The 13,296-nt window shown below is 44.6% G+C and overlaps 1 protein-coding gene across 3 annotated transcripts in view; it reads right to left on the reverse strand.

The window, feature by feature from the left end:
• Window positions 1-612: 612 nt before the first annotated feature.
• NAA40 (N(alpha)-acetyltransferase 40, NatD catalytic subunit) overlaps window positions 613-13,296 on the reverse strand; it is a 58,455-nt gene continuing 45,771 nt past the window's right edge. For all 3 annotated transcript variants that reach the window (XM_030218735.1, XM_030218737.1, XM_030218738.1), the window contains 5 exons: window positions 8,821-8,916; window positions 5,092-5,250; window positions 4,707-4,790; window positions 4,096-4,173; window positions 613-1,781 (listed from right to left, as the gene is read on the reverse strand). In XM_030218735.1, coding sequence (XP_030074595.1) covers window positions 1,640-1,781; window positions 4,096-4,173; window positions 4,707-4,790; window positions 5,092-5,250; window positions 8,821-8,916 — 559 coding nt within the window. In that variant the 3' untranslated portion in view covers window positions 613-1,639. The remainder of the gene's footprint in view (window positions 1,782-4,095; window positions 4,174-4,706; window positions 4,791-5,091; window positions 5,251-8,820; window positions 8,917-13,296) is intronic.

Raw genomic sequence — 13,296 nt, forward strand, 5'->3', positions numbered from 1 at the left:
GACTGACAACCCCCCACACTCTGTGGGACACATTGCTCAACAGGATGAAGGTGGCTGGTAGGGCTAGATAGCTGCCACTGTGCAGCTGTAGATTGTAAAACACTAGTGCATTCTCCTGTGTGCATTGACCCCAAGGCCTGTGGAAATCACACACATATCCTGAATCTCTTTCATCGTTAATCTGTCCTGGAACTGCTTGGACTGTTCATTGGTTTTTCAAAGCCCCCACCCTACTCATAACAGATAAGCAAAAAAAAAAAAAAAAAAAGAAAGAGTCAAAGAGGAGCATTTATAAAGAAAAAGCACCATTTTATAGGAATTAAGCAAGCTCTGCTCTCAGGCACAGCATTTACAGTTTCAACTCCATGACAGGAAAGCAGGTGGATTCAGAGGTTTCCCTCCCTTCCTCAAACTCCACCTGCTAAGAAACGTACACTCTCAAAGACTGCCCTCATCCTTACTCCTTCCCAATCAGGGTTTTCACAAAAGCAGATGAGGAATCATTGAAATACCTGGCAAGATACACTACTCTCTCTGGTTTACCTACTGATTGACTACAGTGCCAGAGGCATCTTCACTGCTAGGCTCTAGCCTGAATCACTATCCCCTTCCCCAATACTGTATTGCAAACTGGCCTATTACAGTTAAACAAAATTAACCCCCCTCCCCCCCAACAAAACAAAAAAAAACCCATTTTTCCGCCTCCAAAATAAATTATAGACATTGTATGGCCTTATTCTTACAGACTAAACTTAAAAAAGAAAAGAAACCTTGCCCCCCTCCTTATAGGCAATGAAACTAGGTAGTCAGACTTGGCAAAAAGGCACCCATGGAAAACATTGGTACTCGTCCAGCACAGAAACATGCTTCTCCAGCCATTTCATGCAATTATCACACTGAGTTTGTAAGAAATCAGTTCCTTCAGGACGTCTTCTGCACATACTTTGACAGTTCCATCTTCAATCTCTTCAGTTTAATGTATCACTAATTCTTTCTGCACTCAATTGCTGCCACGAGAGAACAGTACAAAGAGCTCAGGTGGTGTACCCTTTTCTGCAGTTCATGTTAAATGAATTGAACCAGCATCCTGAGCTCTAGAGTTTATTTTCACTCAGCAGTAACTGTGAGCTAATGTAGGCCAGGTTTTATTAATACATACTTAAACCACAGAAGCAATCCTACAATGGTCATGTCAGCAAAGGGATTCACTTAGTGACATCATGCACACCAGTGACTCTTCAGCCCCGATGATTAAAGTGACATCACATGTTATTTGAGTTAAGTACAAATCTGACCCAGTCATTCCTGTTTCACCAGTGTGGTTGCTTCTGAGGCACCAGCCTAAAAAAACTCAGCACCTGGTGGGCATTTTCTATCTGGCAGGTTTCAGCACATGCCTCTGGGTGGGAGTGAGTCTCAACTATTAACTCTACCGACCAATAGAGAGTCTTTTCCCCTCTTCCATCACTGTCATATCAGAGCTTGTGAATCTGCTTCCAAGGCAGGAACTGAATCCCCTTCTCTTCAAGAGAAATAATTTGGAAGCTGGGAATAGTCCATAGCTGGCCAGTTCCAGGCTTCCAGACAGAGAGAGGGAACAGGATATTTCAACAGCCAGTTGGCTACAACAAGGGATCAATCAGTGGCAACAGCCCCCGCTGTGATTGCTGCTGTGTGTGCTCTGGCCCTCTCCGTACTTTGTCCTGCGGCTCAGGATCTCATAACTGCAGTCATCTCCACAGCACCCAGACATACTCGGAGAAGTCTCATCAATTTCAAATCTGCATTTATAAAAAAAAAAAGAGCAAAAACACAACCAGTTTGCTTCTGTTGCCCCTCAACATTTCTTATTCCTTCCTACATCTGTCTCTTATCAGGGAGTTATAATATCTTATCTCTTTCCTCACATCTAGTATATGCATCCACTGTTATAACTAGGATTTCACCTGGATTCTTTACAGATCACATGAGATTCTTTGCTCTCTATGAAATTCACACTCTAGACCACTTCTTGACACTCAAGGTCTCCAATTATTAGCCCATGCTCTTATTCTAAAGTAGATTGACTACCGTAACACCCTTTAGAACAGACAAACATTCCTCTCTTAATCAGCTGAAGTTTGTTCAAAATACTGTCATTAAGTTTCTCTATATTGCCCACTGATGTGATCATGCCACCTCTCTTAGCTGATCAGCATTGGTTCCTGATTTCCTTTAGAATCAAATTAAAAAATTTATATGAACTTGGTGGGCTTGCTTCACAGGCAAAACCCAGTATTTGTCTGATCTGTTTCTTCCCTATCATCCTTCTCAGCCCTCCACTCTCTGCATAATAAGCAGCTGACAGTTCCTCACCGACTCAAATACACCTCCAGGTCACTCGTCACACCTCCTTTGCCTACTTGGCTCCTTCTCTATGGAATTCTGACACCTGACCTCAGAATTGAGGCTCTTTTGAGGTTCATATCTGGGTAAGAGACATTGCTCTCATCCAGACCTTTCCAACCTGACTGAAGGTGGTGTTTGGAATACAAAAGGAGGTGGTCTTTGTTTGTTTTTAAAACATGGCTCTTCTCCAGTTCAAATCTGTTTTGCAGCTGGCTGTCCCTACATGTTTTCTGTTATTCACAACTAAAATTGAGATTTATTCACAACTAAATTGAGATTTGCATGGCTGTTACTTATCTAAGCCCATTTTACTGTTTAGTCTTTGAAAGACAATCTAGCAAGTCTGTATATAAACTGAACTAATCAGGAAGCCATCAATTCAAGCTTTGCTCATAACTCCCGCATCAGTCTCCCATCAGACAGTAATTATTGAGTCTGTTTTCAATCCTTCCCCAGTCAGCCTTGCATTAGGTAACTATGACAAAACAGTGGGTTTTAATTCTATAAACTGTATTGATTATTTGACGTGTATTTCTCTAGTTTGGCCAGCAGGTGGTGCATGTTTATGTTTAAAGCTGTTACAGAGAACTGACTGTTCCCTCTTTAGTTAACACAGATAAGAGGTAACTTGCAATGATGTGGCCAGCAATTTTTAAAACTAGCTGTTCTGGGCTCTGATTGGCCCAGGAGCTCATAATTCAACTGCGATGTAATGGCTTTTTCTCCAGTCTTAGCCCGGGAGGAGAGAGAGACACCTCTTTGCTGAGGCCCTGTGAACAGTTATATTTGATAACCTAACAGCTATATTTCTTGTATTCTCCAGGCACTATTCAGGTAGTGAACAAATGTTTAGCTAGTTTTATAATTGATCCTTATTCAGTTACCTGTTATGTGCTGTTTTGTTCCATCTGTTTTTATGGTTCAATGTTCAATATTTTTATGACAAATTTTAATTTATTGCATCTGCTTGTCTGGATTAAGAATCCTGGTAGCTTGTGTGTTGGGTCTGAGAGTATGGTCCCAGTAACCTAGAAATCACTGGAGAACACCTCGAGAGCAGGAGACTTGCCCAGAGGTGGTTGGAACCCAGTCGGTGGGAGAAGGGTGCTAGTGTAGTGCACAAGTGACTGGTGGTGAAGGCAGACCTGAGCTGTGCTGGTGATAGCCCCTCTAAGTGGCCACGGGGTAGCCCCAGGCTAAGCGTTTTGTGACTAACGATCATGTAGGATGTCCTATACCTTCCCAGCTTTCTCTTACATACTAACCCCCCCAAGGGTAGGCAACCTAAGGCATGCCAAGAGATTTTCTGTGGCACCCATGGTTGGTGTTGCTGGCGGGGATGCTCAAGTCCCACCAGCTGAAGATGTTCTCTGCCTGAACCCCCTGTGCATCCCCACCAGCTAAGGTATTAATTTTAATGCAGTAGTGATTGGAGTGGGGGGGGGGGGGGGGGGGGGGGGGGTGCAGAGAGAGAAAAATGCATGGTGGCACATGATTTTTTTTCCCACATTTAATTACTGAGCAAAGGGGCATGCAAATTACAATGGGTTTCTGACACCCTGTACTAAACCATGCATAGAACAAGTGCTGCAGTACCCTCTGGTGAGAGTGCAGAAGCACAACCTGAGGAAATTCTCTCCTGTCTCCTGTGGGATGATCATGAATCCTCCAAGCACCCAGAACCATAAGCAGAGGTTAGTGGCTTACTGTAGTGCTTCCCGAAAGAACTGGTAGGCACCATGGTTGTGTTTGAACACCGTCAGCATGACTTTCTTCATCTGTGTGCTTGGAAAAAAACAATCAAAAGGCAGATGGTGAGTGGCTTGGCAGGACTGCAGCAATATCGTCCAGTGCACCTCACAGCAGAACACTAAACATTCAATAACTTGATAAACTCTTTTATGAACTACTGGATTACATACAAACCAGCGTTTTCATCTTCTCATACCCCTAAATTTAGTATATAAGTACATAAGTATTGCTACACTGGGACAGACCAAAGGTCCATCAAGCCCAGCATCCTGTTTCCAACAGTGGCCAATCCAGGTCACAAATACCTGGAAAGATACAAAAAAAATTTCAATATATTTTATGCTGCTTTTTTTTTTTTTTTTACTTTAAATTTATTAGCAAACTTAACAGTTTAACACATTTGGACATTTAAAAATTATTTTATACCCACCCTCTTTCCCCCCCCCCCCCCCCCCCCCCCCGAGATATTTTATGCTGCTTATCCCAAAAATAAGCTGTGGGTTTTCCCCAAGTCATTTTAATAATGGTCTATGGAAATCTCCTAGGGCATGCAGTAAAAGACTGACCTGTTTGCCATGAGCTGTAAGATTTGTATAAGGAACTTCCCCAGGCCTTTTCTCCTCACTTTGATTTCTAACTGTGCTTCATAGCTGGTGAGGAAGAACGAGAGAGATCAAAATCACCAGGGGTTCAGCCATCTGGAAAACTCACTTCCTTAAGGAAAGAGGACAAGAAAGTTGTTTGTCCTAGTATGGTTTAAGCTCAACTTCTACAGCGCTGCGCTGCTCTAGTACAGTACCTGAATCATCTTGATTTCAGAAACTCCCAGGGGGCCACAAGCTTATTCAATTCCATATATAAACATGCAAAACCCACCCACAAAAATACATTAGCCCCTTATGTACACTGTGCGTGCACATGCACACACAGCAGCAGAAAGGTAGGGCGCACCAATATAGGACTTCATCTCCACACTCCACGTCAAAACGGAAATGAATGAAGGCCACTGGGGAGGGGCCTTCCTCCCATGCAATCAGGTACCAAGCTCTGTCATCTGTCAACTCGTCCCGCTTCTCTCGGTCTTTCCACCCCCACTCGCTCTGCTCATATCTGTAAGGGAGAAGAATAAAAATGGATTGTGTGTAGACTATAGGAAAAATGGTTCGGCTCATACTACGTTTGAAAAATCAGTATGGCTGTTTGTGATTGAATTTAGAAATTTGGGACACATGAAGGGATCTCAATATTATTGGTCCTGGGTTCTTCTGCATTGAGCTCATACTACTGACAGATTTATCTTGAGAAGGGCAGTGCACTTCCTACTGTAAATACACGTGTTTTGAATGAGAATGCTGGGAAGCAGGGGAAGCTGAGTTGCTAACATATAACAGAGGTTCTCCATAGACAAGGGAATCAAGTCACAATCCTTGGTGTGATCACAGAGGAAGCCTGTGGGCCAGGACTCTTCTCCAGCTCAGACAAGTCTTTTGGACTTCCAAGTCTGTGTAAGGGTTCCCTTGCTGCCAAAAGACCCTCCCTCTTCAGTCTCCTCTATAGCAAGTCTTTAGCGATACCAAGTTCTTTATCCGTTTGTTGATATATTGCATTGCATTGCTTTTTTGTTTTGTTTTTTTTATTTTTGAGGGGTAGGAGGTAGTGACAGTGTGGCTGCAATATGTTGCTGTCTACAGAGAACTCCATTACAGGTAAGCAATTCTGCTTTCTCCGTAGACAAGCAGGAGGATGCAGCCATACTCCTTGGCAATACTACAGCTGAGGGCCAATACCATTTGAACATGTTTCAATTGGAGGCCCAAGAGTGAGGTGAGTGATGGTCAACTGCTTGTTAGTGTCTGCACAGATTTTGAGCAAAGAGATTGCTTGAAACCACCTGTCCAAAAGCTGCATCTGAAGCAGAGGAGAGATCAAGGCAGTAGTGCTTTGCAAAGGTGTGAGTAAAGGACCACATGTGGAACAAAGTGAAACAGGTAGATATGAATCACTTCCTTCCAAAATTACAAGGACTAGGGGGGGCACACAATTAAGTTACTAATACATTTTATTTTTTTAATTTATAATTTCAAACAGAATTTTACAAGTGAAACACTTGAGTAAGCAAACCAGATAAGTAATTATTACAAAACAAATATATACAAAAATCACATCCTATATAAAACGCACCTCCAACATTCTGAAGCTAACTGCATGGCTGAGGCATTCCTGCTCTCTGTATCCATCTCCTGACTTGACATCACGTACTTCCAGGTTCGTCACAAGCAGAAGTGACCAATCACGAGGTTTCTCGGTTTCAGAATGTTGGAGGTGCATTCTATTAAATAGGATTGGTCAGTTCCTTGAAGCACAGCCAAAGCTCAGCGTCCTGCATAGTAACGCTCAGACAACAGAGAGAGAGAGAGAGGGGGGGGGGCCTGACACCAGAGAGGGGGGGAGGTATCTCTGTCACACACACTCTCTCTCTCTCTCTCACAGTCAATGTCTTTCTCTCTCTCACTCTCACACACTCTGTCTCACACTGTATCACATTCACTCTCTGTGTGTCACACAATCACTCACACACTCTCTTGGTCTCATACACTCAGTCTCACAGAGTCTGTCTCACACACACTCTTGGTCTCATACACTCAGTCTCACAGAGTCTGTCTCACACACACTCTCTCTCTCTCGCACACACTGTATCTGTGTGAAACACACACTCTCTCTCTCTCTCTCTCACACTGTCTCACATATGCACTTGCACACACTCTCATTCTCACACACACACACTCTCTCTCACAGACACACTCACACCCAGACTCACTCTCTCACACACACACCCACTCACACATTCACTCTCTCTCTCACACACAGTCACTCTCACATACACACTCCGAGGAAAACCTTGCTAGCGCCCATTTCATTTGTGTCAGAAACGGGCCTTTTTTTTTACTAGTGTGGAAATATATATATCAATCCACTATATTGAGGGGACATGTAGAAAAGGATAAGAAAATCCTAAAATAAGGGGAAAATAATTAAAGATAAAGGCCTTATATGAAATACCCCCACTCATCTATTCCAACACAGCAAAAGAAAAAGGCTAAAAAGTTTTAGCGACCAACGTTTTCATATCAAGAAATGCCCTCATCTGTTCCGAGGGGTGGGGGTGGGGGGAACACATATCCAATTCCTAAATATTTCACTATACATTTATATGGATATGCTAACAGGTAAGCAGCACCTAATGCTAAAGATCTCATAACTAAGAATAGCTTCCTTCTTTCTTGGGTCTGCTTTGTTAAATCTGGATAAATCCATAATCTTTTCCCACAAAATAGAGTCTGTGAATTACAAAAGTAGAGCAGCATCACAGCGTTCAAATCTCGTTCAAAGAAAAATGAAACTACTAAAATAGCTCTCTCAGTAGAATCACATCTCTCCTCGGCCGTCTCTTTTCCAAGCTGAAGAGCCCTAACCTCTTTAGCCTTTCCTCATATAAGAGGAGTTCCATCCCCTTTCTCATTCTGGACACTCTTCTTTGAAACTTTTCTAACTCCACTATCTTTTTTGAGATAAGGCAACCAGAATTGAATGCAATACTCAAGATGAGGTTGCACCATGGAGCGATACAGAGGCATTATAAGTATTCTTGGTCTTATTTTCCATCCCTTTCCTAATAATTCCTAGCATCCTGTTTGCTTTTTTGGCTGCCCCAAAAACTGGGCAAAAGATTTCAGCATATCGTCTATAATGACACCTAGATCTTTTTTCTTGAGTGCTGACTCCCAAGGTGGACCATAAGTGTGGCTGGATCCCCTGCCTGTCTGTAGAGAACACCTGGTTACATCACAATGCATGAAATGCATATTTTATGCCACAAGAAACATCTTGTAAGTCTTAGAAACTTCATATCACAAAGAATAAGTTAAACATCAAAAATCATTAGCATTTAAATAAATGTGTTGTAATTTTCTCTCTCTCCCTCCACCCTTCCTCCCACTTCCTGTCAAACATGGGTCTGCTTAGAATGGATAGTTTAAAGGAAGTCAAACACACAAACAAGAAGATGCCTCTACGTGAAATCAACAGGAAAAAGGCAATAGTAGAGGATGCCACAAACCACAACCAGCCAAAGGATTGTGATAAAAGCCCTTTAATCAAAGCACCAGCAGTAGGATCAGACATGGTCAGTGTTTCGGCAGATAACTGCCTGCATCAGGGGTAACAATAAAACTATATAAATACGACAAAATGGTCACAATCAATGTATAGTAATATAACATACAAATCATATAAATATAAAAAACTAAATGCAAAATACTAAGAAAGGAAGAACATGTGGCATACTCTACCTACTGTTTTATCGAGTGGATTGTTTAAGAAGTGACATTTCAGCAGAACAGAAACCCAACTACTACTCCTCAATACAAACCCTCAACCTCACCAGTTCACTGCTTCCACATTACTGCTGTATGCTTCCTTTCAATTAAGCAGGAGATCCAGGCTTAGACTGCCATCCCTCATGTTTGTCAACACTCTTTATGGCACAGAACACTCATTCTACGCTCATGGTGCCCAATAAATGTCAACCAGGCAGCTACCACCACTGCAGGTCTAATAAAATAGACATGCCTCCTCCTGCCTCAGTCATAATACACACCAATCCTAGCTGCGGATACTTACAAGCTTTCCATATTAGTTTTAGTTAGTTCAAAGGCCCAGTCCACTGTTGCTTGGTCCAAGCTGGAAACCCTCTTGCAATCAATTGATATATTTAAACTGCAATGGAGAACACAATATAAACAAATTTACAAGTTAAAACGGCACTATCCTTTCACAAGCTTAGGATACACTTAGCTTCTTCTTATAGGTTGCCAAAACTGCCTCAGCCACAAAAATCATTCCCACAGCAGGAAACAAATGTGAGTGAGCAGAAGAAAAAGTACAAACATGCAAACTCAAGGCTTCACTGGCAGCTAGTTATCCCCATTTCTCTCCTCAGCTTTGCAACTATTTTAGTTTAATAAATATTTGTAGACTGTCTTCCTTATACCAAGACACAATACAAAGTTGTTTATAAGAAAGAATAATACAATAAAGTGAAGATACTTACCTGTAGCAGGTATTCTCCGAGGTCAGCAGGCTGATTATTCTCACACGCAGGTCGACATCCGTATTGACCCGGGAATCAGCATTTTGCAAAAGCAAAAACAACAAAGTTTTGCTAGTTTTCTGGCACGCGTGCAGTGCGCAACTCGCATGCACGGACTGACTTCCTGCCACAAGCGCGTACCTCAGTTAGATCAAAATGCATAACAAATAACTCCAAAGGGAGGTGGGAGGGATTGTGAGAATAATCAGCCTGCTGCCCTCAGAGAATACCTGCTACAGGTAAGTATCTTCCCTTTCTCCGAGGACAAACAGGCTGCTTATTCTCACACGTGGGGTATCCCTAGCATCCAGGCTCACTCAAAACAATGAACATTGGACAATCGGGCCTCACAACGGCAAAAACATAACATAGGTTAACCTGAAACTATATACAACTAGCTGAAAGTGCAGCCTGGAACAGAATAAAACGGGCCCAGGGGGGTGGATTCTAAACCCCAAATAGATTCTGCAGAACTGACTGCCCAAACCGATGGTCACGTCGGGTATTCTGCTGAAGGCAGTAGTGATATGTGAATGTGTGGACGGAAGACCACGTTGCAGCCTTGCACATCTCTTCAATGGAGGCTAAGTGAGCCAACGACATAGCCATGGCTCTGACATTATGAGCCGGGACATGGCCCTCCAGAGTCAGCCCAGCCTGGGCATAAGTGAAGGATATGCAATCTGCTAGCCAACTGGAGATTGTGTGTTTTCCCGATGGCAACTCCCCTCCTGTTGGGATCGAAAGAAACAAACAACTGGGCGAACTGTCTGAAGGGCTTCGTCCGCTCCCCGTAAAAGGCCAAAGCTCTCTTGCAGTCCAAGATTTGCAAGCTGCTTTTGCCAGGATGGGCATGATGTCTGGGAAAGAATGTTAACAAGACAATCGACTGGTTCAGATAGAACTCTGATACCACCTTCGGCAGGAACTTAGAGTGCAGACGGAGGACTACTCTGTTGTGATGAAACTTAGTATAAGGTGCATCCACTACTAAGGCCTGAAGCTCACTGACCCTGAGTTGAAGTTAACAGCCATCAAGAAAATGACTTCCAGGTCAAGTGCTACAGACAGCAGGAATTCAGAGGCTCAAAAGGAGCTTCCATCAGCTGGGTGAGAACGACACATTGAGATCCCATGACACTGGTGGAGGTTTGACAGGGGGCTTTGACAAAAGCAAACCTCTCATGAAGCGAACAACTAAAGGCTGTCCAGAGATCAGCTTACCCTCTATATGCCGATAAGCACTAACTGCACTGAGGTGAACCCTTACAGAGTTGGTCTTGAGACCAGACTCTGACAAGTGTAGAAGATATTCAACCAGGGTATGTGTAAGACAAGAGAGAGGATCTAGGGCCTTGCTGTCACACCAGACGGCAAACGTCCTCCATTTGAAAGAGTAACACCTCTCAGTGGAATCTTTCCTGGGAGCAAGCAAGACTCGGGAGACACCCTCTGAAAGACCCAAGGATGCGAATTCTAGGGTCTCAACATCAAGGCCGTGAGAGCCAGAGACTGGAGGTTGGGATGTAGAAGCAACCCCTCGTTCTGCGTGATGAGGGTTGGAAAACACTCCAATCTCCATGGTTCTTCGGAGGATAACTCCAGAAGAGGGAACCAAATCTGGCGCGGCCAGTAGGAAGCAATCAGGATCATGGTTCCACGGTCTTGCTTGAGTTTCAGCAAAGTCTTCCCTATTAGAGGTATGGGAGGATACACATACAGAAGGCTTGTTACCCAATGAAGGAGAAAGGTATCTGACGCTAGTCTATCGTGGGCCTGAAGCCTGGAACAGAACTGAGGGACTTTGTGATTGATCTGAGTGGCAAAAAGATGCACCGAGGGGGTGCCCCAAGCTCTGAAGATCTTGCGGGCTACGCCCATGTTCAGAGACCACTCGTGAGGTTGCATTACCCTGCTCAGCCTGTCGGCCAGATTGTTGTTTACACCTGCCAGATAAGTGGCTTGGAGAAACATGTCGTGACAGCGTGCCCAAAGCCACATCTGGACAGCTTCCTGACACAGCGGGCGAGATCTGGTGCCCCCTTGCTTGTTGGTATAGTACATCGCAACCTGATTGTCTGTTTGAATCAAGATAATCTGGTGGACAGCTGATCCCTGAAAGCATTCAGAGCGTTCCAGATCGCTCGTAATGCCAGGAGATTGATCTGAAGACCTTTTTCCACCAGGCTCATTGAGTGTGAAGCCCATCCACATGAGCTCCCTACCACAGGAGGAATGCATCTGTCGTCAGCACTTTTTGTGGCTGAGGAATTTGGAATGGACGTCCCAAGGTCAGATTGGAGCAAATGGTCCACCACTGTAGGGAATTGCAAAAATCGGTGGAAAGATGGATGACTTCCTCTAGATCCCCTGTAGCCTAACACCACTGGGAAGCTAGGGTCCATTGAGCTGATCTCATATGAAGACGTGCCATGAGAGTTACATGAACTGTGGAGGCCATGCCCCAGAAGTCTCAACATCTGTCAAGTTGTGATCTGCCGAGACGCTCGAACGGTGGACACCAGGGACAGGAGGTTGTTTGCCCTTGCCTCGGGGAGATAAGTTCGAGCTGTCTTCGTGTCCAGCAGTGCTCCAATGAACTCTAATTTTTGAATAGGAAAGAAACTGGACTTGGAGTAATTTATTACGAACCCCAGTAGCTCCAGCACCTGAATAGTCATTCACATGGACTCCAGAGCACCATCCTTCGAGGTGCTCTTCACCAGTCAATTATCGAGATAAGGAAACACATGCACTCCCAGTCTGCGTAGCGACGCTGCAACTACCACTAGACACTTTGTAAACACCCTGGGCACAGACGCCAGGACAAATGGAAGTACACGGTACTGAAAGTGCTGTGTTCAGAGCTGAAACCGAAGATACTTTCTGTGAGCTGGAAGTATCGGGATGTGAGTGTAAGCATTAAGTCCACAGAGCATAGCCAATTGTTCTCCTGAATCATGGGAAGAAGGGTGTCTAGGGAAACCACTCTGAACTTTTCTTGGACTATGAATTTGTTCAGGGCCCTTAGGTCTAGGATGGGACACATCCCCCCTGTTTTCTTTTGCACAAGGAAGTACCTGGAATAGAATCCCAGCCCTTCTTCCCCTGGTGGGACGGGTTCGACCACATAGGCCTTTAGAAGGGCGGAGAGTTCCTCTTCAAGTACCTGCTTGTGCTGGGAGCTGTAGGAATGAGCTCCTGGTGGGCAATGTGGAGGTTTGGATTCCAGATTTAGGGTATATCCTAAACGGACTATTTTGAAGAACCCACCGGTTGGAGGTTACAAGAGGCTACCTTTGGTGAAAAAACATTAACCTCCCTCTAACCGGCAAGTCGTCTGGTACGGACACTTTGACTGAGGCTATGCTTAACTGGAGGTAGTCAAAAGCCCGTTCCTTGCTTTTAATGGGGAGCAGCAGGGACCTTAGGCGCATGCTGTTGACGGGAACGAGTGCGCTGGGACTGAGCTTGGGTAGGCTGATGAGAAGCCGGGGTACCTACGATTAGGAGGTTGTAGCAGAAGGCACCCGGCGGGAGACAGAATCCATAGCTTATCCCCCCGACAAGGTACATCCGCCATCCGCTGCTGGACCGAATGATTCAGGTCAGAGACATGCAGCCATGAGAGTCTGCACATCACTATACCCTGAGCAGCAATTCTGGATGCCACATCAAAAGAGTCGTAAGCACCCCTGGCTAGGAATTTACAACATGCCTTCTGCTGCCTGACCACCTGATGAAAAGGTTCGGCCTACTCCGGAAGGAGGGCATAGACCAAGCTAGACAGCTGCCTCACCGAGTTCCGCAAGTGTACGCTCGTGAAGAGCTGGTACGACTGGATACGGGCAGCGAGCATAGTGGCCTGATACATCTTCTTCCCAAAAGAATCCAAGGTCCTAGTTTCTCTGCCTGGGGGCGCCGAGGCATAGCCTCTAGTACTCTTGGCTCTTTTGAGAGCGGAGTCCACCACCATGGAATTGTGGAGTAACTGGGACCTCATCAAC

This window comes from Microcaecilia unicolor, chromosome 11 (assembly GCF_901765095.1).
Source record: "Microcaecilia unicolor chromosome 11, aMicUni1.1, whole genome shotgun sequence".
Classification (NCBI taxonomy): Eukaryota; Metazoa; Chordata; class Amphibia; order Gymnophiona; family Siphonopidae; genus Microcaecilia; species Microcaecilia unicolor.